Source organism: Apus apus, chromosome 2 (assembly GCF_020740795.1).
Source record: "Apus apus isolate bApuApu2 chromosome 2, bApuApu2.pri.cur, whole genome shotgun sequence".
Taxonomy (NCBI): Eukaryota; Metazoa; Chordata; class Aves; order Apodiformes; family Apodidae; genus Apus; species Apus apus.
In genome coordinates, this window is record NC_067283.1 from 119,881,508 (window position 1) to 119,904,584 (window position 23,077).

Consider the following 23,077-nt stretch of genomic DNA (forward strand, 5'->3'; position numbering starts at 1 on the left):
GACAATATCCACCCTTTATTCTGTACCAGATATGTCAAGTCCACATCCCAGACTTTCCAGTACATTCCAATTAATCACACAATTTTTTATGACTTTTGATATATGCACATAGATATAATATCCTTCGTCTGTGGTCCATCCCTCTAAAAATGTTTGTTGAGTTAATTTAATTTAATCCATGACTTTGGGCTCCACCTGTCATAACTGTCCTTCAGGGCAGGAGAGATTGTGTGTGGTGTTGGGCTGTTGCATGCTGAAGCCAGTTTTGGTTCCATTATTGCTGGGCTTGCTCAGTTCTCTAATCGCTATGCTTTGCTTGGTTTCCTCAAAGCTAATTCATCATTAATTTGGGTGGTTGTTACTGTAATACCATCAATATGGCACATAGCAACAATAGTAGTGATGACACAGTAGTGACTCCCTTTTACAGTTCGTAGAAGTTAGGATTGGGCAGGATCAGCTCGACTGGTAGATCCCCTGGTGTTTACTAACCAGGTGGCTTTTGCTAAATAACGTGTATCCCAATATTTGAATGTCCCAGCACCCATTCCTCTTAGTGTAGTCTTTAACAGTCCATTGTATTGTTCAGTTATCCCAGAGGCTGATGCATATAGGGAATGTGATACACCCACTCAATACCATGCCCTTTGGCCTAGGTATCGAAGAAGTTGTTTCAGAAATGAGTCCTGTTGTCTGAGTCTTCCTAGGGTGCCATGTTGCCATAAGACTTGCTTTTTAAGGCCCAGGATGTTTTGGTTGGTGTCAATGGGCATGGGATATGTTTCCAGCCATCCAGTAGTTGCTTCCACCATGGTAAGCACATAGCGCTTGCCTTGACAGGTTTGTGGGAGTGTGACATAACAGATCTGCTGGGCCTCCCCATACTATATTTCAGCCATCATCCTCCATAGCAGAGAGGCTTTAACTGCTCGGCTTCCTTGATTGCAGCACGTTTTACATTCCTGGATAATCTGTGCAATAGTATCCAAGTCCACTGCTCAATCACAAGCCTATATATATGTTGCATCTCTTCCTTGATGGCCTCAGGTGTCATGGGCCCACAGATCTATAAATAATTCACCCTTTATGTTGCCAGTCCAAGTCCACCTGAGCCACTTCAATCTTAGCAGCCCAATCCATCTGCTGGTTGTTTTGATGCTCTTCAGTGGCCCAGCTCTTGGACACATGAGCTTTTTATATTACATACTTGTACAACCAGGTTCTCTAACCAGTCAGCAGTATCTTGCCACAATGTGGCAGCCCAGATGGGTTTACCTCCCTGCTGCCAGTTGCTCTGCTTCCATTGCTGCAAACAGCCTCACAGGGCATTTGCTGCCATTCTTGAGTCAGTATAGTCTTGGTCACCTTTCTCATTTGGCAGTGTCTAAAGCCAACTGCATGGCATTCTCCTCTGCAAATGGACTTGACTGACCTTGGCCTTCAGCAGTTTCTGTAACTTGTCATATAGGACTCCATGCAGCAGCCTTCCATTTCCAATGCTCTCTCACAATATGACAAGACCTATCAGGGAACAGGGCATACTGCTTCTTATTTTCTGGTAGTTTATAGTATGCTGGGGCCTCTTCTATAGCCACTGGTGCTCTGTTGTAATAATGATCAGCACCTGTTGTTCTTCACCCCTCTGAAACCCCGTAACAGAAAGATCCTCTAAGAGATCAGACAAGGTAGACAGCCGTTTAATTTCCTCCATCTCCAAGGCAGCTATACCAAAAGCCCACAGGTACACTTTTCATAGAATCACAAAATCATAGCATGCCAGGTTGGAAGGGACCTCAGGGATCATACTTGAATCTAGTATCTGTGATGGGAAACACATAATTTGTCTTTGAAATAATCACATAACTTAGTTCATGTCAATTTTTTTCTTAAACAGGAAAAATATTAAATTGAATCTAAAGTATAACATTCAGTTGATATTCTCAGGTACTCAGGTTACCATGGGAAGCTTAGCACCTACAATGCCAGCTTTATATATATTTACTTTCAGCTCATCAATGCCAAATCTTTAAGTGGGAATGAAATATATAAGCACCTGTGCTGGAGTGCAAATTTAGCAGGCTAAGTGGAATTAGTGAAGCTTTTTTCTTTCAACAGGTCATCTAAAATATTTGAACAAACAGTATAGCTTCTGAGCACTGTTTGTACAATAGTTACATGCTGCTTCTTGTCTGGCAGATGAAATAACTTGAAACAGGCTGGGAAGAGGCCTTGGGCTGCTGTCTACAGTGCACTTTATGAAAAGAGAATTGCTACATGCAGAAGTGTGTGTGATTTAAAGCCAGATGCAACATTTTCTGCTTTTTAAAAATTAGACAGTTGTTAATTTTCCTAGATGTTATATACATCTGCTAATGAACTGGGGAAAGTAAGATCTGAAAAGTACTATAATGTGGGCCAAAAGTATCCCCCAGCTATAGGAACTACAGCCACTAGTAATTTTCTCTAGCACAGTGTCTGGTTGTTACCCTCCCCTCCAGGCCATAGTCAGAATGATGGCATAGCCAAGCTTCAAACATGCAGTTGTGATGAGTAACGTTGTTCACCTCAAGTGAGATTGCTCTATGTTATTAAGAGCAAAAGTAGCAGAGACATTCATTTTACCCAAAATAGAAGTGGAATTTAGATTAAAAAAGGCTGATCGACAGAGAGGGCTTCAGGGAGAGAATGTAAGAAATAAAGGGAATTTGTTAGGGGATTTGTTTAAGACTGTCTTTTATAAGTGCAGATCTGTCAGCAACTAGTAATTTTTGTGGACCCAGCCTAGTGTGATTTGTGACTACATGCTTCCTTAGGCCAAATATTTAGCACACTTTATTATCAAATATACTAATACTTTACATCAGTATGTATCTGGGAAAGAGCTTGCCAGTAGAAAAAGCTCCTGTGTTACCTCATCCTCCCAGATAATGGAGCCCAGCAAAAATAACATGCTGGATAACAAAGATAAGAAAATCAAAGTATCTAGGAGGTGAAAAATGGTTTAAACACCAGAATCTCCTTTTTAAAGACAGCATACACTAACCTAGCTGCTTAACTGTCAGTGTTAGCTATTGCATTCTATTTAATTTGCCCATCAATTATACTTTTATTCTAAGATTTACAGTAAATTCATACAATTTTGCAGTCCTTTCCTATGATGTTTTTCTCCAAACTCTTTCATAAGTGCAAGCCTTTATTTCCTCATTCCCAAGAAGTGCATCAACAATTTTAGCATATTATACAACTTTATCACTCTTTTATGGTCAGTGTATTTTCCAGAATGTCTGTTGCACATTTTTAAATTCCCCATTCCATACATGCTAATGTACTATTCAAACATTAGAAAAGAATGCTTGCTGGAATCTGCAACCTACCCTCGCCTTCAGCATAGGATTGAATTTCACACAGGGTGCACAGCATATATTTATCTATCACTGACTAAACAATACATGATAAAAGTATATACGCCTATTTTAACTAAATCTCACACACTCAGAGAGAAACTGTTTAATTATCTGCAGTTGAGCTGGTTTTCACTAATTTCTGGCTGCCTTATGAGAGCTTTCAACAATGTGGTAGATCCGACATACCAGATGAAGTTGGGTGGCCCAGTCTCTTGGCCCCAGAGCCAGGCAGCTGAGGTGCAATGCCAAGTTGCAGCTGGATGTGTGCTAATAACTGGGACACCCTGGAAAGCAGGTTCCTCAGCAGTGACCTACACCTGAGCTTTGACTTTGTCTCATGAACCATCCAGACTTTTTCAATCCCAGATAATCATAAAAATGTTGGTTGGTGGTGATATCTAGTCCAGCTTACTGCTTGGAGAAGGTCTTTCACAAACACTAGATCATAATTCACTGATTTTTTTTTTTTTTTTTTTTGAGGCAGTAGAAACAGAAGAACACTAGTAGCAAGCATTTTATGCTTATATAACAAGTATTTTCACTGTCTCTTTGAGCTGTAGGCAAGACTTGACAAAGCACCTGTTTTACAGTCCAGTGACAGCCTTTAAGACATAAGAGAAAACAAGTTATTTGGACTTGGTCTTTTTTACATTTTACCGGCTAAGAAAAGAATCCTCACTACATTTTCTGAGCACTTAGGAACTTGTGTCTTAAATCTCAATAATTTTCAAAGAAGTCATTACCATAAAGTTTTCCCGATTTTAAAAATACATACATTATTCTGGTTTTGTCTGGTGAAACTGAAGGGAAAAACGTATCTCAAAAGGGTAGATGCCATCATCTTTTTGCCCTTTACGTTTTCATTTAAGTTGGCAGAATCACTACTCTGAAAGCAGGGATGGAAAAATTCAACAGGCTTTGTTGAATATAACAGGAAAGACTTTGATAAAGACCTACTGACTTAATGGTTAAGCAATGGGAATTGTCCTCCTCCTAAACTCTGTTGTAGACTAGAGCTACATTTTTAGAAGGGCCTCCAGACCTTTTTGGGATCATGAGCCCACATCTGTTGGGTCTGCATTTCAAATAACCATGAGGAATTGAAGTCCTGAAGAGAACATTACTGTTGGTTGGCGCTTCCTGTCCAGTTAAGTGCAGTTGGAGAACTGCCAGCATAGTGGCTTAGACATAGCTCCATCTGCACCAACTCCGCAAGTCATGCACATGGATGATGCAAATCTTCAGTAAGATATGATGGAAAAGGGTTGTGGAATCAAACTACAATAGTTCAGGTCACAAAACGATTTTTCCTGAATTTAATGATCAGATGATGGAAAATTAGAGGGAGGGGGGGAAATTCTTAAAAGCATTTGGAAAAGCAAACAGTATCTATTTCCAAAGCCTCTAGAGCCAAATAAGGCCGGAACTTGAGCTATAACATTACAGAATTAATAGCCACACAGCATTCCAGCAAGTCCTCAGAGGCTTGCTTTATTCCCCATCAAAAAGGTTCATTTGAACCTAAGACTTTGTAAAGCTTGCAGTGCAGACTGCAATCCTGCTGAACTTGCACTAACTTTAAGGATGATTTCCACTCTACCACATTCCTAATGGTATAGATAAGGAGGAATGATGTAGAATCACTTCCCAGCACAGGCACCAACATTATCAAAAAACAAGAAATATTTGCAGCACATTGGATTTTTGCCACACAAATCACAGCAACCATTATAAACTGAATTCAAAATTCCTACTGCTTTTATTTATTCCACTCTTACATTGCATGTTCAACTGAATACATGCTATTAAGTCACTAGGGGCCAGCACTTTCTCAAAGGCAATACAGTACTTCTATAAACAGAGCAATGTTTAAAACCCTGAACATTCAAAACCAACTGTCAGCCTCATAAAATTTATGGCATTGGGTCAAAACCATTGAGATCTTAAACAAATAATACATGAGTTCTCCTTTCCTGATGCCCATTTTCACAGTTCTTGGCTGCTTACTTTCAAAACTTCTTGGTTTAATCAGCAGGGCTAACACCATTTTCAAAACTGGCACTTCAACATAGTATTATGATTGTAAAGATAGGGGGATCTAAAAAAAAAATACACTTCCTAGGTTTAAGGATACAATTCTGAGAACTGACAAGGTGCCATGAACCAGGTTTAAAGCTGATTGTTTCACTGGCCTAGTTTCCCTAGTGGACTTAAGTGGCAGATACTCATTGAGTGCTCCTGATGTCAGACAGGTTTTAGCCATAGCTGGTAGTCCCCATGACCTAAGAAATACTGAGATCAGAATTCCACTCTCAGTGGAAAGAGGTCAGAACTCACATTTCTTATGGCAGTATTCTCATCACACCAAAAATAATTCTGGGCTTGAAGTTATTTCACTGTGGTTAAATGAAATAAGACATCAGATGCCAAACAAACAAAGCCCCTCAACAAACCAAAGGCAGAAATGAATGTCTAGCTTATTGGTAAGAAGACTATCTAACGTATGCATGCTTTCCACCCAAGTCCCTGTGCTCCCTTTGACTTGGTTTTACTTTTCCTCTGCCTACTCAATCTTTATTTTCTGTATGTAAACTAGAATCACTTCATCAAGAAGTGAGAATTCCCTCATGCTATAGCTGCCTACGAAAAACATGAGAAAAAGGAAATAAATATTATTTAAAAGACTAAATCCAAGGGTCCCATCTGCTTTATAACTGTGCTGTTACAGTGGTGGGGGTGCAGTTTTACTTGCTTTGACAGTTTTAAAGAGTCCTATCCCAAGTTAAGTCTGCAGATTTAACTAGGTCAACTAGTTCATCCAGGTTTCCTAAGAGATCACCTTTAAATTTTGCCAGCTGCAGTTTAAATCCGTATTTTGTCCTGTTTGAAAGAATGCAGGCAGAAATTACCCCTTTGTTTTAAGCACAGAAATATTTCATTATTTTCTTCATATCAGCTCCCATTCCTCTCCTTCTAGTCCAGCCAAGGCCATTTCTTTCCATCTTTTATTTTCCAGACTTTTAATCATCCTTGCTGCTTCCCTCTAGACTTTAGCAGACACTTATAGATGTGTGGTTGTCAAAATTACGACTGCGCTACAAGAGAATAAATAAGCGCTTTGCAAGCCTCATCTACATGAAGTCTGGGTCCCTTCCACCATCACGTCGATTTTTGACAACAGAAATTGTTATCCACTATAACCTGTCTCTTTAACCCAGAGCTGCTAATTACCCAGTTATTTTCCAGGATGGCTTTGTGCAATCGCTTACAAAAAAAATATAAATCAAACCCCAACCCCCCGCCAAAAAAAAAAAACAAGAAAAACTAACAAGAACAAAAATGCACCAACCGAAAAAAACGCAATCAGAAGACACGCTTTACTTTGTGAAGAACAGACGTACACCAAGTTTCCTAAGTAAGCCCTGAGTGATGCACCCTCTCAGAGCCCCAACAGGCACGTCTCCGGCACAGACGGTGCGGGACTTCAGGCGTTCTCTCCTCAAGACTCTAAGCAGCGTCCTCATTACCGTGTCGGGCGTTTCAGACTCAAGCCGACAAACGCCCCGTTCTTCCCCGAGGCGCTGCGGGAGCGGGCTCGGTTTTTCCCCGGCGCTGGCGACCGGAGGCCCCCAGGCCCCTGCCGACCGCGCGCTCAGGCCGCTGGAGCGCCGGGGCGCCTCGCGAGCCCGGCCGGTGCACGCGGCGCCCGGCACGAACCGCGGGTCCTTCTCCCCCCCGCGCCCGGAGCGAAGGACAGGCCTCCCGACGCAGCCTGGGCAGGCACCGGGCGAAGCGCAGGCGGGACACCCGTCCCTGGCCCCGCCACCCAAAGGCTCCCGCGGCCGGGAGCAGCACGCAGCCCGCGCTCCGGCCCCCGGCACCGGCACTCGCCCTCGGCCACCGCGCCGCGCCCCGCCCGCAGGTGAGGCGGGAGAAGCAGCGGGGCCTCGCCCAAGCGGGAGGGCGGGCTGCGGGGCCCACCGGGGGCAGGACCTCCCGCAGGGCTGGAGCCCCTGACGGCCCCGCCGCGCTCCCCCCCCCGCACGGAAGCGGACAAGCAGCGGACGCCGCTCCCCGCCGAGCGCGCGCGCGCGCCCCCGGTGCCGGGCAGGCGGGGCGGGGCGCCAAGTCCTTCCGCCCGCCTCCCGCTGCGCGCGCGCGCGCACGCACGCACGCACGCAGGCGCGCGGGGCCCCTTCCCGCCCCACGTGACGCGGAGGCGGGGACGGGAAGGGAAAGGTCAGCGGCGGCGCCGCGGAGGGGGAGCGGAAGGTCAGGGCTGCGCGGAGCGGAAGTGGGAGCCGGAGCCCGTCCGCCATTGTGGGGAAGCGGAGCCCGGAGCAAGGGGGGGAAGCGGCGCTGCGTCCGGCCGGCCGGCTCCTTCCAGCGGGAATCCGATCGGCGGCGGCAGCAGCGAGCCCAGGCGGCGGCGGCGACAATCAGGCGGCGGCGGGGAGGAGGCGGCGGAGGCGAGCGGCGCGGCGGAGGGCGGGCGGGCGGGCGGGCGAGCGAGCGGCCCCGGCGTGCGGAATCACTCGAGGCCCAGGCGGAGCGGAGCGAGGGGATCGCGGCTCCCCGTGAAGAATGTCAGCCACCAGCGTCGACCAGGTACTGGCCGCGGGGCGAGGGGGGTGGCCGCCCGCTGCCTGCCCTTTCCTCTACCCTGGCCCGTCGTTATCCCCGGCGGGGGGGGCGGCGGCCGGGCGGCCACCTGCACCTTCCTTCGCCGCCGGGGCGGCGCGGTTGGCGGCCTCTCCCCTCCCTCCCTCCCTCTCTCTACGTCTCTCTCCCTCTGCCTCCTCCCCTCTCCCTCTCCCTCCCCGCCGCCATGGGAAGCAGCGATCCATCGGAGCCGGCGGCGCTCGGGATGCCGGGCCCCTTTCCCAGCCCCGGCAGCCCCTATTTATAACCGCTGATCCGCGCCAGAGCCGCTCCGCCTCCCCACCCGCCGGCGCTCGGCCCCGCGCTCCGGGCCTGCCGCCTGGCCGGCCCGGCTCCCCCGCCTGGCCTCTTTGTGTGTTCCCGTCCCGCCAGCGAGCCCTCCCCGGCCAGGCCCCTCCGCGGCCCCGTTTTCTCTCCCCGCTCGCCGGGCGTCCTGGCGGCGGGCTGCCCGCGGCGCCCCGCTCCCGCTTCTCAGCCCTGCGTTCCCCTCATTCTCTTCACCGCACCCTTTCTCTTCGTGCCTTTGTGTCTCTTCACCCGGCTCTTCTTCCTTCGGGCCTCTGGTTTCTGCTCCTTCCCCGCGGCCCCCGCTGCTGCCAGCTGTTACGCTCTGTTTCTGCCCATGCATTCTGCTGCCCTTCTTTAGTTGGTTCTTCACACAGCTCAGAGTTTATTTTTTATCTTTGCTAGGCCTCTGCTGGCCTATTTTTCTGGCTGGAAGCTGTTCTGTCTTGGTCTTAGCTTGCTCCGTGGGCCTCTGCCACTTCCCAAAAGTTTTGGCCCTGCAGTCCACTGCCCCCTTTTATTTCCCCTCTGTACTTAAAATGTTTTGTTTCTTCTGTCTCTCTGCATGCTGTCCAGTTTCCTTCCATGCATTTGTCACTAGCTCAGTGACCTCTTAGCTTTTCATTGCTGTTTTCCTCGAAGGCTACATCTAACCAAGTTTTTTAGTTCTATGTCTGTTGTGCTCTGTGTGCCTTTGTGTCTGGATTAGACTTATCCAAAAATATGAGGTGGTTGGGGTTTTTAAAGTTACAGAGATTTTTCTCTGATTTTGGGAGAGGGAGGTGACTAATCAGTGCAGCTTGACATAGAGCATTGTTAAACAGTCTTAATAACAGACAGTTGCATGTAAAAGCAAGATGGAGGTAGTTGCCTCTTAAACTTTCAAACCTCTGAATACTGAGTTTATCAAGACTAAAAACTGTTAGAGAGTCATGGAGCCTGGATGCCTACTCATGCTTAGTTGTACTTACTATGAGAAGATGAATTAGATTTTCATGGGCTAGCATTTGTTTTTCTGAGGTATTTTATGTTGCTGTAGAGGACTTAAGGATACTGTGACTTGTACTGTTAGTGGTTCTTAGTGCATGACAGATTAGCAGTGTTTCATACTCTAATCCTAAAAAAAAAAAATATTAAAAATTCCTCCTTAAGGTATTAGCTCCTTGTGTGAAAGCTTCATACAGACTGTCTAATTTTCTCAACGTTATTGCCTGGGCAAGGAATAGTTAACAACTCATCGTTAAGCTTACAATATCACTGTATATATATATATTTTTTTTTTAATCTAAAAAGAAAGATATTGTAGGTTCTTCTCTGGTAAGCACCCAACAGTCAACTTAAAAGGTGACATTTGATAACAAAGTTCTAGTACTGGCAGTAATCTTAAGCTCTAACTTTCTTTGGTTTTCTACTCTATGCTTTGTTGCTTGTTTCTCAGGGAGGGGAACAATACAAATTAATTTGTTTCTCAGGTTTTCAACACCATTTAAGCTTAACATGCTGTAGAAAGACTAGATTATTGAAATGCTTTTTCTTGTGAAATTATTTCAATTCTAAAATTAATTTGTTGGTTTTTTTGGTAATATTTTATTATTTTATATAATACTGTGATGTTTTTATAATAGCATGTTTTTAATAATAGTTTACATACTTGAAATGATATTGAAGTTGAAAAGAGCAGAATTGGCAAATAAACTGAATTGCCCTAAAGTAAACATTAGATGATTCTAACTGAACTTGTTTTCCTTTTTTTTTTTTTTTTCCCCATTCCTATATACAGAGACCTAAAGGACAAGGAAATAAAGGTAAGCTGATTTCTTGTATTTCTGTCTAAATCTTTGATATTGCTGTTTACAGAGGTTAATGTACTTCAGACAATCTTGAGAAGAGAATGTAGCTATAGGATATCTTATTTCAGAGCAGGATGACAGGAAATTGTGTACCGAAATGTTACTTTCTGGCATTTTTACTGTGGCACGACAGTACATCAGTTTAAAACATTTTATTTTGTAAATGAAGATGAATGTCAGAAATTGGATGACAACATAGCTATTTCTTTTCTAGCTGACTTTGTGATATGCTCATATAATCTCTTTAACAGTATAACTTGGGCCTTTCTGAACAGTGGATAGAAGCAGTGTACTTGAGTTGTCAGGAGGAATCTTTTGAACAGCCTCCTTAGCTTGCAAGACAAGAGCCATGCGACTATTTACTCATATCTGTGCTTTAAACACATCATCTTCCTTTTGCTCAGAAATTTTGTGGGTTTTCTTCTTCATTTTAGCATCAGTATAGAATATTCTCTCAAGGCTTGTAGGCTTTCTGCTTTTCTACTTTTTTCATGATTTTGTCATCATCTTAATTTTTAAATACAGTACTCAATGTAGTTTATTCTCTCACAGAAACAAGGAACTAGCTACGTAATATTCTTTCTAAAATTACTGACAAGTCTGTTGTAAATGGCATCTCAGATTATATCTTGCAATTTATTGGCGGCCTGAAATTTGTTATCTTTGTCATAAAGAGTAATATACTATTGGGAATTCTTTTTGCCCAATCAGTACACTTACAACCATTTAAATCTTGAGTGCTTAGCAAGTGGAGCTATAGAATAGCATGCACACAGCTGCCTTCGTGTGTTAATATACGTATTATTTATTTGAACCTTTTTTGGAGTTCGCATACTCTTTGCTTCCTGCTGTTCATTATCTGAACTAATCTAATTGTTCTCTGTGAGCTGTCATTTAATGTTATCTGCAGCATACTGATTTTATTATTCTGTCTATGTGCAGATATCTGCTTCTTATTACCCATATCGCTTATGAGGTGGCACATGGTTCCTTAATCTTGCTGAACTAGGCCTATTCCTTCTAATTTTTTTGCATTCAGAGAAAAATAAACTTGTGTTTACCTTCTCAAACCTTCTCAGTTCAGTCATTCTTGAGTACTGGTTCTCTTGTATTCTAATACTTCTACCTTTTCTCTGGAAGCTGAAGATTTTGACTGTTTCTTCACATCTTTGAAATAGTTTGTGTTTATACTTTCCATATTGCCCTTAAATGAGAAGAAAAGTCAGATTTGTTTTAGTAAGTAGTTTACGGCCTCATAATCTTTGAATTACCATATCTCAGTTTTAGTGAGGTTATTGCAATGCATCTGCTAGAGAATCATACAAGTAGTTTTTGAAAAATACTCCATCTCTATATGAACTGGACTGGAAGTATAAGCATTTCTGTTCAGGTCTTATGTTGCAGCTTGTTTAATCATGAAAATGTACAAGTCAGCTTTTCTTTAATTTCTTTATGTGAGCATATTTTTATGTGCTATAATTTGTAAATGCTGCAGAATGTTTGAATCAAAACACATCCTTTAGTTTGCTGTGTAAGAAAGAGATTTTTGCATTTCTGAACTTGGATTTTTATGGAGTGCATCTTTTTAAAAGGTGGATTCTTATTGTGTATTCTCTTGGTGAGAATAAGACCTAAATGAAAACTAGTGAAACAAAACGATAATCTCCTCCATTGTGTTAAATTATTTGGCATAATGTCTGTTTAATGAAAACAAATTATGATTTAGCATTAGATTAAAAGGCTAGAAGATCGAGCATGCTAGTGCAGTGTAGCACGTCTAGTTGGCTTTGGATTAGAGACTTTTTCAAGAGGATAAATTAAGTCAGTATGAGCAATCTTTACTGATCACATGTTGGTAGACAGTCATCTTTCTTAGGTGTCATGATAGGTCCCAGTTTAAAGGAGCTTTTGAGGGAGGAAGAAATGCTGAGTTAACAGACTGATCCAAAGTTGGTTCTGTGCATAAGAGAATTAACTTCCAGGAGGACAGGAAGAAGGTTGCTCTCCACATATCTGGTGAGAGAATGTGAGTGACCAGTAAGTACAAGGGGTGTATGCATGGAAATAGAATATTTTTCATATTAGAACAAAAAATATTGGACCTGCAGATGATACCAGGAGGTAGCTGATTTGCATTGTTGAGAAAAATGTTTTGGATGCTTTATTCTAGTTAATTTTAAATTGGTGTACTGTCATATTACCCTTCACCAGAATTTGTGGGATTGAAGTCCTAGTGTGTGGAACAGTACTATCTGTCCATTGTGTCAGATCTTAGTGTTTCAGAGATTTGAATGAGTAAAATCACTCTGTCTTGAAAGTTTTCTTATTCTAGTTGTCATCTGCTCTACAGTTGACATAAAACTGTAGAACTGATATCAATCAAATCATGTTTACAGGGGGATATTTGAGCAGGGGAAAAGGGGCATTCCTGAAACTTTTTTCCCCTTTTTGTTTGTTGTATCACACCTATGGTAGCAAAGTACACCAAAGATAGCAAGTACTAAGTTGTGCTTGCATATTACGTATATAATTTTTTTGTTTTGTAGAAGGTTTAAATGTAAGTATTAGGTTTAAAACAAGAATGAAATGTTACATGTTTCTTTTTCTATTTATTCTCCATGTTAATCAAGGTGTAATGGCTTTCTCTAATTAAAAATTTATTCTTATGCCTTTGGCCATCGTTTGTGCATTTTGGAAGTGGTTATTCAAAGGACAGGAGCAGTTAAAAGAATATAACCTTTAAGGTTTTTTTTTTATTTGTTGACTTGTTTCTTGCCAATATCTAATTACATTGTATGTTTTTCAGTGTTTGCGGAAGTGTATGGTATATTGAGTGTTGGATTGATACAGATATTTTTAGTAACCACAGATTAGTTTCAGCTAGTGTTCTTCATTACTACCCGTTTAGTTGAAACACTTAACGTGAGATTTTGGGAATGAGGCATACCTCTTAATGTATCTGCTCTTGTTGAATGTGTTGTGTGGGCTACATTCTTCATTATTAACACATGATGTAAAGTTAGAATGAAAAGCCAAAGAAAAGCACTTCTGATGGATGCTATTTCACTGGGAGATGTATATATTAACTAGGAAAGATGTCAATGTAGAACTATTTTGTATCCCTGACTTAAGATCTCAATACAGAATTAATAAGAAATAAAATACATTTTCTGTGTTAGTTGTAATGGCGAGACCAAAAATAATACTGTCTTAAGTGACCTTTAGATACCTCTGAAACAATGAACACAGCAGATGCACGTTTTATGAAGATTAGCTGTGAGTATGAGGAGATTAATTTTGATAGGATTCTAGTCTTGGCATGCAGCTGTTTATTTCTTTATTTGTGGTTGCATGCTTTTAAGGAACTTGTATGCCACTGTCTGTTTTTCATTCTAACAGAATTCTATGTGCAAGTTGTGCTCTCCATGTTGTTTGGTTAAGTAATGGACATGACATGCACAAAAGATTCTGAGGTTCATCCTTTGTGTGACTGGGCTAAACATAAATAGAAATACAGTGTTCCAGCTCATTAATGTTACCATTGTGTGTTAATTCAGGGTGATTAATGACCTTAAACTGAAACTACTTATGGAAAAAAGTCCTAACACCTAATGTTCATTTAAATTGGGTATTTAGCTGGGAATATTGTTCTACCAAGTGTGAAAATGCATTGTGCTCACCATTGCTGGTCGTGTTTCATGGTGGCTAGTATACAAATGCATTGTGCCAGTTTCTAATAACTGAAGTGTCAAGTGTTGTGACTCTTAAAATGTCAAGAAGATTCTCAAAACATAAGTTGTTTTTTTTATTCCCAGATACTTGTTTTGAAAAAAAAATCCTCTGTTGTTCTGTGTTAAATTAATAATTTTTAGCTCTATTTACTGCTGTCTAATGTTAATAAATTTTTCCAGAATTTGGTTATTCCTTGGGTTTATATCTATTTGTAATTTTTTTCAGCTAGGTTCATTCACTGAAGGCAGTTTGTTTTAGGGGTGTTAAAAGTCAAATATGAAAAAAAAAAGTGACTGGATCCAGGCACCACTTGTTTTGCAGTGTGATCTTTGGGAGCCCAAAGTAACCCCCAATGGAACAGAAAAAACCCCACCCTTAAAAAGTAACTCCAATATAGCTGAAAGTTTAGTTACATGGTTGTATGTACTTTTCAGAAGCTTTTGCTAAAAGGGGGAAAATACAGAATCGGCTCCTAACTCAGCATCTCCAGCTGTAAGAAAATTGGGTTTGTTGTAACTTTATGCTGTCATCACAGTAAAACTATATATATATATTTTTGTTACTGAGCCTATTTGATAAATAACAAAAAAATTCTGTTTGGAAGAAGAGGAAGCTATTTTTGAGGAGAGGCCTTCATCTTCAAGTTGTATAATTGCAAATTGCTGGTTAAAGTCCCTGTTCTACTTTGCACCATGGGAAATAGTGGAACTTAGTAGACATTTGTTCAATTTGGCTTTGTTTGAATAGTAGCCTGGGGGCGGGTAGAGAGACACTTAAAGTAATTTGGGCAGCTGGAAAATCCCAGGTAGGTGTAATGCCTTAGATGAAATTGAAGGTAATAGGAGACCAAGAAGAGCAGGTAGGGGGAGATTCCAGCGTATAGTGGCTTATGCATTGGGAAAGGACTGTAATAACCCATGGGTACTTCAGCTCTTCTTTCTGCCTTGCTTTGTGCCCTCAGAGCTTCAGAGATGCCACTCATGCAGAACAGTATAATAGTTATGTAGGAAATACAAAATTAAATAGCTGAATATTGGTGCCCTTCATGGTTGTCTTGGCAGGTAACTGCCTTTCTTCCTGGCAGGAGAAAGTTGTATGTTGCAGCTTTCCCTGAACCTATTGAATATGTCTGATGTGGTAGGTCTGAACATTTGCACTTGGTCTGGTACTTCTGGAAATGCTGGATTTGTTGCCGGTGCAAATAAGGCGTGCCTGTAGTTTCTTCTCTGTGGACCTCAGAAAAGGATGGTCAGAAGTAGTCTGCTCTGGTTGGCGTCTTTCCAGACCTCTCCTGAGATCTGATTGGGATCATCAATATAATTGAGCTATTTTCTTTACATTTAAGAAAGTGGTTCTTAACAACAATATGTTCATGTCTGAGCAAAGCACAAGTATTTCAGTATACAAGTGATTAAGAAATGTTATCTAGATTAAAAGTGCATCATACATTTTTCAGAGTGTACCTAATACTGATTTACTTTTAGTTTCAGTACAAAACGGTTCGATTCATCAAAAGGATGCAGTAAATGATGATGATTTTGAGCCATATCTAAGTAGTCAGACAAATCAGGTAAGTTTGCTATCTTGAAGTTCATTTTGGAGTTCAGCTGACTTCCAGAGTTAATTAATTTTTCAAGTATATTTCTTAGCATTACTTACTTGCCTGAATATCCATTGAAATAAAAATTTCTGTCGTATCATATTGTAAGACATCTTAAACAGGTAAAGTCATCTTGATAATTCTGGAAAAGATTAAGTTAAAAAGCATCCTCTACTGTCTTCTGTTTTTGTACTTGTGCTCTCACTTCAGAAAGATTGAGTTACAAGAAGCTTGAGGGGAAAAAAAACCAAACAAACAAACCCAAAAAAACAAAATATAAACCCCAAAACAAAACCCCACACCTTAAATCTATAATGTAATAATCATATATTTGTTGCAGTTCAAAACTGAGTTTCAATTGGTCTGAGAAAATAATAACTTTTTGGAGGTGATTTCCCTTGAAGGTGGTAGAAGTAGCTCACAGTTAATGGCATAATAGATTGACGCTTAATGTTACTACATTTTGGTATAACTCTTCTGCCAGGAATTGAATTACTTATATTCAGAGCTGAGAATTGTTTTAGTATCAAAAGTTAATATTCATTACATTAAGTTTGTAAGTTGTAGCAGTCTTGAGAGAGAGTGCAAATTATTAAAAGGCTTTGAGAATTTTGCTTACCTTTCCATTTTTTTCAAATGATAAAACATTAAGGAGGCATCAGCTAGAGGATGATCATGTGCAGTTTTTTCCCCAAAACAACATCAGAAGTCAAATGGGGGTAGCCATTCAAATATTTTGGAGATCTTTCTTAAGAAGTAAATGCTGTTGTTTCCCAGGTGTTTTTGGAGTGGGATCTGAAAACTTTGTTCTGCTGGACCACAGATTGTACTTAATGCCTATTTGCAATAGTGTGGAAATGTTCCAGTTTAATTCTTGTTCCTCCTGAAACAAAAAGGCATCCTTGCATCTGTTTCACTATGATATTCTGGCATGTGTCTCCAATTAGAAGTGAAAAATTTGACAAAAAAAACCTAAGAATACCAAAACTAAATTATATTTGCAGCTATTTTTCTGTATTTATAAAACTGCAGTTGTTATTACTTGGTTTTTAATGTAGCTTGTTATTTTCTTGATACTGTTGGCATCGAGGCACTCAAAAGTAACTGAAAATAAAGATGATATATAATAAAAAAGGAGCTCTTTTGTGCTTTGACAAGGTCCCTTGAGGAAAAAGTGACCATATCTAACATATTTTCTTCATCCTTTACATTGGAAGGAATGGTGGAAGTTACAAATGCTTTCATATAATCCTTAAAAATGTTTTGGACTGTTTTTTTTTTTTTCCCTGGGCATAGTTGTCTGTATTGCTGAATTTTGATTTTATTTTCTTACAGAGTAACAGCTATCCACCAATGTCAGACCCATATATGCCTAGTTATTATGCTCCATCCATTGGATTTCCATACTCTTTAGGCGAAGCAGCATGGTCAACTGCAGGTGACCCTCCAATGCCATACTTGACAACTTATGGACAGATGAGTAATGGTGAACACCATTACATACCCGATGGTGTATTTAGTCAACCTGGGGCATTAGGAAATACCCCTCCGTTTCTTGGGCAGCATGGATTTAATTTTTTTCCTGGGAATGCAGACTTCTCTACATGGGGGACAAGTGGATCTCAGGGACAATCAACGCAAAGCTCTGCTTACAGCAGCAGCTATGGCTACCCACCTAGTTCTCTTGGGAGAGCCATAGCAGATGGACAGGCTGGATTTGGCAGTGATACTCTGAGCAAGGTGCCTGGGATTAGCAGCATTGAGCAAGGCATGACTGGACTGAAAATTGGTGGAGATATGACAGCTGCTGTAACAAAAACTGTAGGTTCAGCTCTGAGCAGTACAGGTATGACAAGCATTGCAGCAAACAGCGTGCCCCCAGTTAGCAGTTCAGCACCAAAACCAACCTCGTGGGCTGCCATTGCAAGGAAGCCTGCTAAACCTCAGCCGAAACTCAAGCCTAAAGGTAATGTAGGCATCGGGGGCCCTGCTGTACCGCCACCACCTATAAAACACAACATGAATATTGGAACTTGGGATGACAAAGGGTCTGTGGTAAAAGCACCCCCAGCCCAACCAGTACTGCCTCCTCAGACTATAATCCAGCAGCCTCAGCCATTAATTCAACCACCACCACTGGTGCAAAGCCAACTGCCTCAGCAGCAGCCTCAGCCACAACAACCGCAACAGCAACAAGGACCTCAGCAGCAGGCCCAGCCTCACCAGTTGCAGCAGCAACAGCTGCAAAACCGCTGGGTAGCTCCTCGTAATAGGGGTGTGGGCTTCAGCCAGAACAATGGAGCTGGTAGTGAGAACTTTGGTTTAGGTGTTGTATCTGTCAGCTCCTCACCTTCTGGTGCAGAAGTGCACCCAGTCCTGGAGAAATTAAAGGCCATAAACAACTACAATCCCAAAGACTTCGATTGGAATCTGAAGAATGGACGTGTGTTTATAATCAAAAGTTATTCAGAGGACGATATTCATCGCTCCATTAAGTACTCTATCTGGTGTAGTACTGAACATGGTAATAAGCGCTTGGATGCTGCTTACCGTTCCCTGAATGGAAAAGGCCCACTCTATTTACTCTTCAGTGTGAATGGCAGTGGACACTTTTGTGGAGTGGCTGAGATGAAGTCTGTTGTGGACTACAATGCATATGCTGGTGTCTGGTCTCAGGATAAGTGGAAGGGGAAGTTTGATGTCAAATGGATCTTTGTCAAAGACGTTCCCAATAATCAACTGCGGCATATTCGCTTGGAAAACAATGACAACAAACCGGTTACCAATTCGAGGGACACTCAAGAGGTACCCCTAGAAAAAGCCAAGCAAGTGCTTAAAATAATTGCTACTTTCAAGCATACCACCTCAATCTTTGATGACTTTGCACATTATGAGAAGCGTCAAGAGGAGGAGGAAGCCATGCGTAGGGTAAGAAATCAATGTCATTATAGTAGCTCTCCTGGTTTTGCAGGGTTTGGAAACCTTATTTCTCATACAACTGGAATTTCTTTGTGCGAGTGATGAAGCAGAAAGTGGTACGTTTTACCTAAGGGGTCTGTACTTGATATAACCAGCTCTTAATGAGAAGAGTTAAGTTCTTTTAAATTGTTTGGTCAACACAGGCATGTGTTTAACCACAGTACTAACACAGGCTGTTATAAGCAGCCTTCTGACATGTGTTACTCTTCAAAGTAAACAAAAACCAAATCTAGTGTATTATCTGTAACTGAAGTTGTCTAGATTTTTTTATGGTTTCCGGATATCAAAAAAACAGGATCTGAAATTACAGGAGAAGATTTTATTTAACATAAGAGTTCAGTTCAAATGCTGCTTTAAAAAAAAAACAGCGAAAGCATTATTGAAGTGAAAGGCAGGTTTTACCCTTGATTCAATGTCTTTTGTACAATTTTGTAACACAGAAGTGATACAGTAATGACTTGTACAGTGTCAAGAATCATTCTTTGGACTTTACTGATAGTGCATTTCCTAAAAAAGAGGAATAACAGAAAAAAGGAAGCTAATATGTTTTATTTGTGGTTTTGTTCCTGCTATAGTAGGTAAAAGCCACAAAATATAATTAAGAGAGGGTAAAATAGATTACTAGTAGTGTTTCTATGTATGCTAAACTTAAAATTCATTCGTCGAGGACTACATTCAGCATGTGGTAGATCTATAACTAGATGACTGTAATTATGCATATTGGTGTAATAAAATAACATTACTGTTTCCCTTAAAATCTTCAGGGAAACATACAGTCTGTATGACTCCAGTACTGAACTCTGCATTTCTCTGTTACCAGTTACCTTTCCCAGTACTATTGGGAGAAAACACACTTGTGAAAATACTTGCATTGTAGTAAGCATTGATTCTTTTACAGCATCGTACAAACTTGTGATAAATCATAAAAAATTACTTTAGAGCTGCATGTCTAGTGAGGTTTTCTCTTTGTAGATGAATTTGAGATACACCTCGAGCACAGAGTCACAGAATATTAGGGGCTGGAAGTGACCTCTGGAGATCAAGTCCAACCCCCTTGCCAGAGCAGGACCACCACAGAATGTAGGGCAGGTCACACAGAAAAGCATCCAGTCAGGTCTTGAAAGTCTCCAGAGAAGCGAGACTCCACAACCTCTCTGGGGAGCCTGTTCCAGTGCTCTGTAACCATTCCAGTAAAGAAGTTCATCCTTATATTGAGGTGGAACTTCCTGTGCTCTAGCTTGCATTCATTGCCCCTTGTCCTATCAGAGGGCATGACTGAAAAGAGACTGGTGCGTGCTTCCTGACACCCACCCTTCAGATAATTACATACATTAATGAGATCCCCTCTCAGTCTTCTCTAGACTAAACAGCCCCAGGTCTCTCAGCCTTTCCCTATAAGACAGGTGTTCTGGTCCCTTCATCATCCTTGTAGACCTCTGTTGGGCACTCTCAAGTAAATCCCTGTCCCTCTTGAACTGGGGAGCTCAGAACTGCACATAATATTCCAGATGTGGTCTCACTAGTGCAGAGTCGAGAGGGAGGAGAACCTCCCTGTACCTGCTGGACACACTCTTCCTTACGTACTCCAGAATACCATTGACCTTGGCCACAAGGGCACATTGCTGTCCCATGGATAACTTGTTCATTAGGACTCCAAGGTCCTTTGCCACAGAGCTGCTTTCTAGCAGGTCATCCACTAATCTGTATTGGTGCATGATGTTATTCCTTCCCAGGTGCAGGACTCTACAGTCATTCTTGTTGAACTTCATTAGGTTCTTCTTAGCCCAGCTCTCCAGTTTGTCCAAATCTTGCTGTGTGGTCGCACAGCCTTCTGGTGAATCCTCCCAGTTTTGTATCATCAGCACACTTGCTGAGGATACTCTCCGTCCCCCTCATCCAGGTCATTGATGAAGATGTTGAACAGGACTGGACCCAATACTGATCCCTGGGGGACTCCACTACCTACAGGTCTCCAGGTGGACTCTGCACCATTGATTGTAGTGAGCCTTTGGGCTCTATTGTTTGGCCAGTTCTTCATACATTTCACTATACACTCTTCTACCCCACACTTCCTGAACTTGCTCACAAGGATATTATGGGAGACTGTCAAAAGCCTTGCTAAAGTCAAAGTAGACTACATCCACTGGTCTCCTTGCATCTACCTGTTCATTCACAACACCATAGAAAGCTATCAGATTAATAAAGCATTATTTCCTCTTGGGAAATCTGGCTGGCTACTCCTGATAACCTTCTTTTCCATATGCTTAAAGATGACCTCCAGAATGAGCTGCCTCATCATATGTACTTAAGATACAGGAAGTCCGAGTTAAACTAATGACAGTTTCTGAGAGTTTTTATCCTAGAACTGTCTGAGTTGGAAGGGACCTCTAGAGATCATCTAGTCCAACTCCCCTGCTAAAGCAGGATTGCCTAGAGCACATTATTCAGTACTGCATCCAGATGGGTCTTGAATATCCTCAGAGAAGGGGACTCCACAACCTCCTTGGGCAGCCTGTTCCAGTGCTTTGTCACCTTCACCAAAAAGAAGTTTTTCCTCATATTTAAATGGAACTTCTTGTGTTCCAGCTTGTGCCTGTTGCCCCATATCCTGTCACTGGGAACTACTGAAAAGAATCTGGCTCCATCCTCCTTGCACCCACCCTTTAGATACTTACAGGCATTAATAAGGTCTCCCCTCAGCCTTCTCTTCTCCAGGCTAGAGTCCCAGCTCTCTCAGCCCTTGCTCATAAGGAGATTCTCCCATCCCCCTGTCATCTTTGTTGCCGCCCTCTGGACTCTCCCTAGTAGTTCCCTGTCTCTCTTGTACTGGGGAGCCCACAACTGGATGCACTATTCCAGTTGTGGCCTCACCAGGGCAGAGTGGAGAATGACCTCCCTTGACTTAGTGGTCACACTCTTCCTTATGTACCCCAGGATTCCATTGGCCTTCTTGGCAATAAGGACACATCACTGGCTCATGGATAACTTACTGTCTACCAGGACTCCCAGATCCTTCTCCTCAGAACTGCTTTCCAGCATGTCCATTGTTTTAGTTCGTTAGCTGGGGATAATCAGGAGAGGCCTTCGCTGGCTTAAAAGGCATTTTGTTTAGACTTATGTGGGGAAGAAAAGAACAGTTTCCCACACCACCCCTAACCTATATTGGTGTATGGTGTTCTTCTTCCCCAGGTGCAGGACCCTACAGTTTTTCTTGTTGAACCTCATTAGATTCTTGTCTGCCCAGCTCTCCAGCCTGTCCAGGTCATGCTGAGTGGCAGCACAGCCAGCCCTCGAGTGTCAGCCACCCCTCCCAGTTTGGTATCATCAGCAAACTTGCTGAGGATACACTGTCCCCTCATACAGGCCCTTGATGAATATGTTGAATAAGACTGGACTGAGTATTGACCCCTGGGGGACACCACTGGTTACAGTCCTCCAACTTGACCCTGCTCCATTCATCACAGCCCTCTGCATTCTGTCACACAGCCAGCTCTCAATCCACCTCACTGTCCACTCACCTAGCCCAGAGTCCTTCAGTTTCCTAATGAGAATGCTGTGGGAGATGGAGTCAGCCTTGCTGAAGTGAAGGTAGGTAACATCCACTGCTCTCCCCTCATCTAGCCAGCCAGTAACAATGTCATAGAAGGCAATCCAATTGGTCAAGGATGATTTCCCTTTGGTGAATCCATGCTCACTTCTGCCAATGACATTCTTTGCTTTCACATGTTTAGCCATGACATGCAGAGCAATTTCTTCCAACACCTTACCAGGGATGCAGGTGAGACTAACTGGCCTGTAATTCCCTGGGTCTTCCTTCTTGCCCTTTTTGAAGATTAGAGTGACGTTAGCCCTCCTCCAGTCCTCAGGCACCTTTTCTTTTTTCCATGACCTCTTAAAGATGATGGAGAGTTGCCTAGCAATAACATCTTCCAGCTCTTTTGGAACTTGTGGATGCATCCCATCAGGGCCCATGGATTTATGGATGTCCAGTTTGGCTAAGTGGCCTCTAACCTTGTCCTCCTCTACTGAGGGAAAGTCTTCCTCTCTCCAGACCTTATCTATTATCTCCAGGGTCTGGGATTCAAGAGGGTAGGCTTTTGCAGTGAAGGCTGAAGCAAGAAGGCATTCAATAACTGCCTTCGCTGTGTCTTCTGTCACTACGAAGACACTAGGAAGACTTCATTCTCTTGTGGTTGAGTTCTGATTTTAAACCCCTAATTTTCTTTTTTTATCACACAGAGTACAACCTGTTTTTGAATTGTAAACATACAATTGTTTATTATTTTATGATTCAATAGTAATTTGGAAATGTAATAATTAGTATTGTAAGTTCTGGTTTATGGTTAATTGAGTAATCCTTTATTACTTAGTGCCAGCTAGGCTTTTATGGAGCTTTGTTTAAATTAATGCACTTCCTATTGTTGGTAGAGCTGTGTAAATTAAGTTCATAACAGTTTCCTTTGGCAGCTGTGACAATAACTTTTTTCCAGTGTTTCTGTCATGAAAAATGTGCTTATTGCTTTAATAAAATATTGAATGTGTCAAGCAGCAATAGCCATTTACAT

General features: G+C 42.1%; 2 protein-coding genes across 2 annotated transcripts in view; one reads left to right on the forward strand and one right to left on the reverse strand.

Moving 5' to 3' along the window:
- On the reverse strand, nt 1–7,745 carry LOC127380485 (translation initiation factor IF-2). The gene is made up of 2 exons (XM_051609477.1): nt 6,754–7,745; nt 1–1,819 (listed from the first exon to the last, which is right to left on the reverse strand). The coding sequence occupies exon 1, from the start codon at nt 7,721–7,723 to the stop codon at nt 6,782–6,784; it is 942 nt and encodes a 313-aa protein (XP_051465437.1). The 5' UTR covers nt 7,724–7,745; the 3' UTR covers nt 1–1,819; nt 6,754–6,781.
- Nucleotides 7,745–23,077, forward strand: part of YTHDF3 (YTH N6-methyladenosine RNA binding protein F3) — a 25,679-nt gene continuing 10,346 nt past the window's right edge. The window contains exons 1-4 of the mRNA XM_051609476.1: nt 7,745–8,012; nt 10,132–10,156; nt 15,418–15,503; nt 16,869–18,461. Coding sequence (XP_051465436.1) covers nt 7,989–8,012; nt 10,132–10,156; nt 15,418–15,503; nt 16,869–18,461 — 1,728 coding nt within the window. The 5' untranslated portion in view covers nt 7,745–7,988. The remainder of the gene's footprint in view (nt 8,013–10,131; nt 10,157–15,417; nt 15,504–16,868; nt 18,462–23,077) is intronic.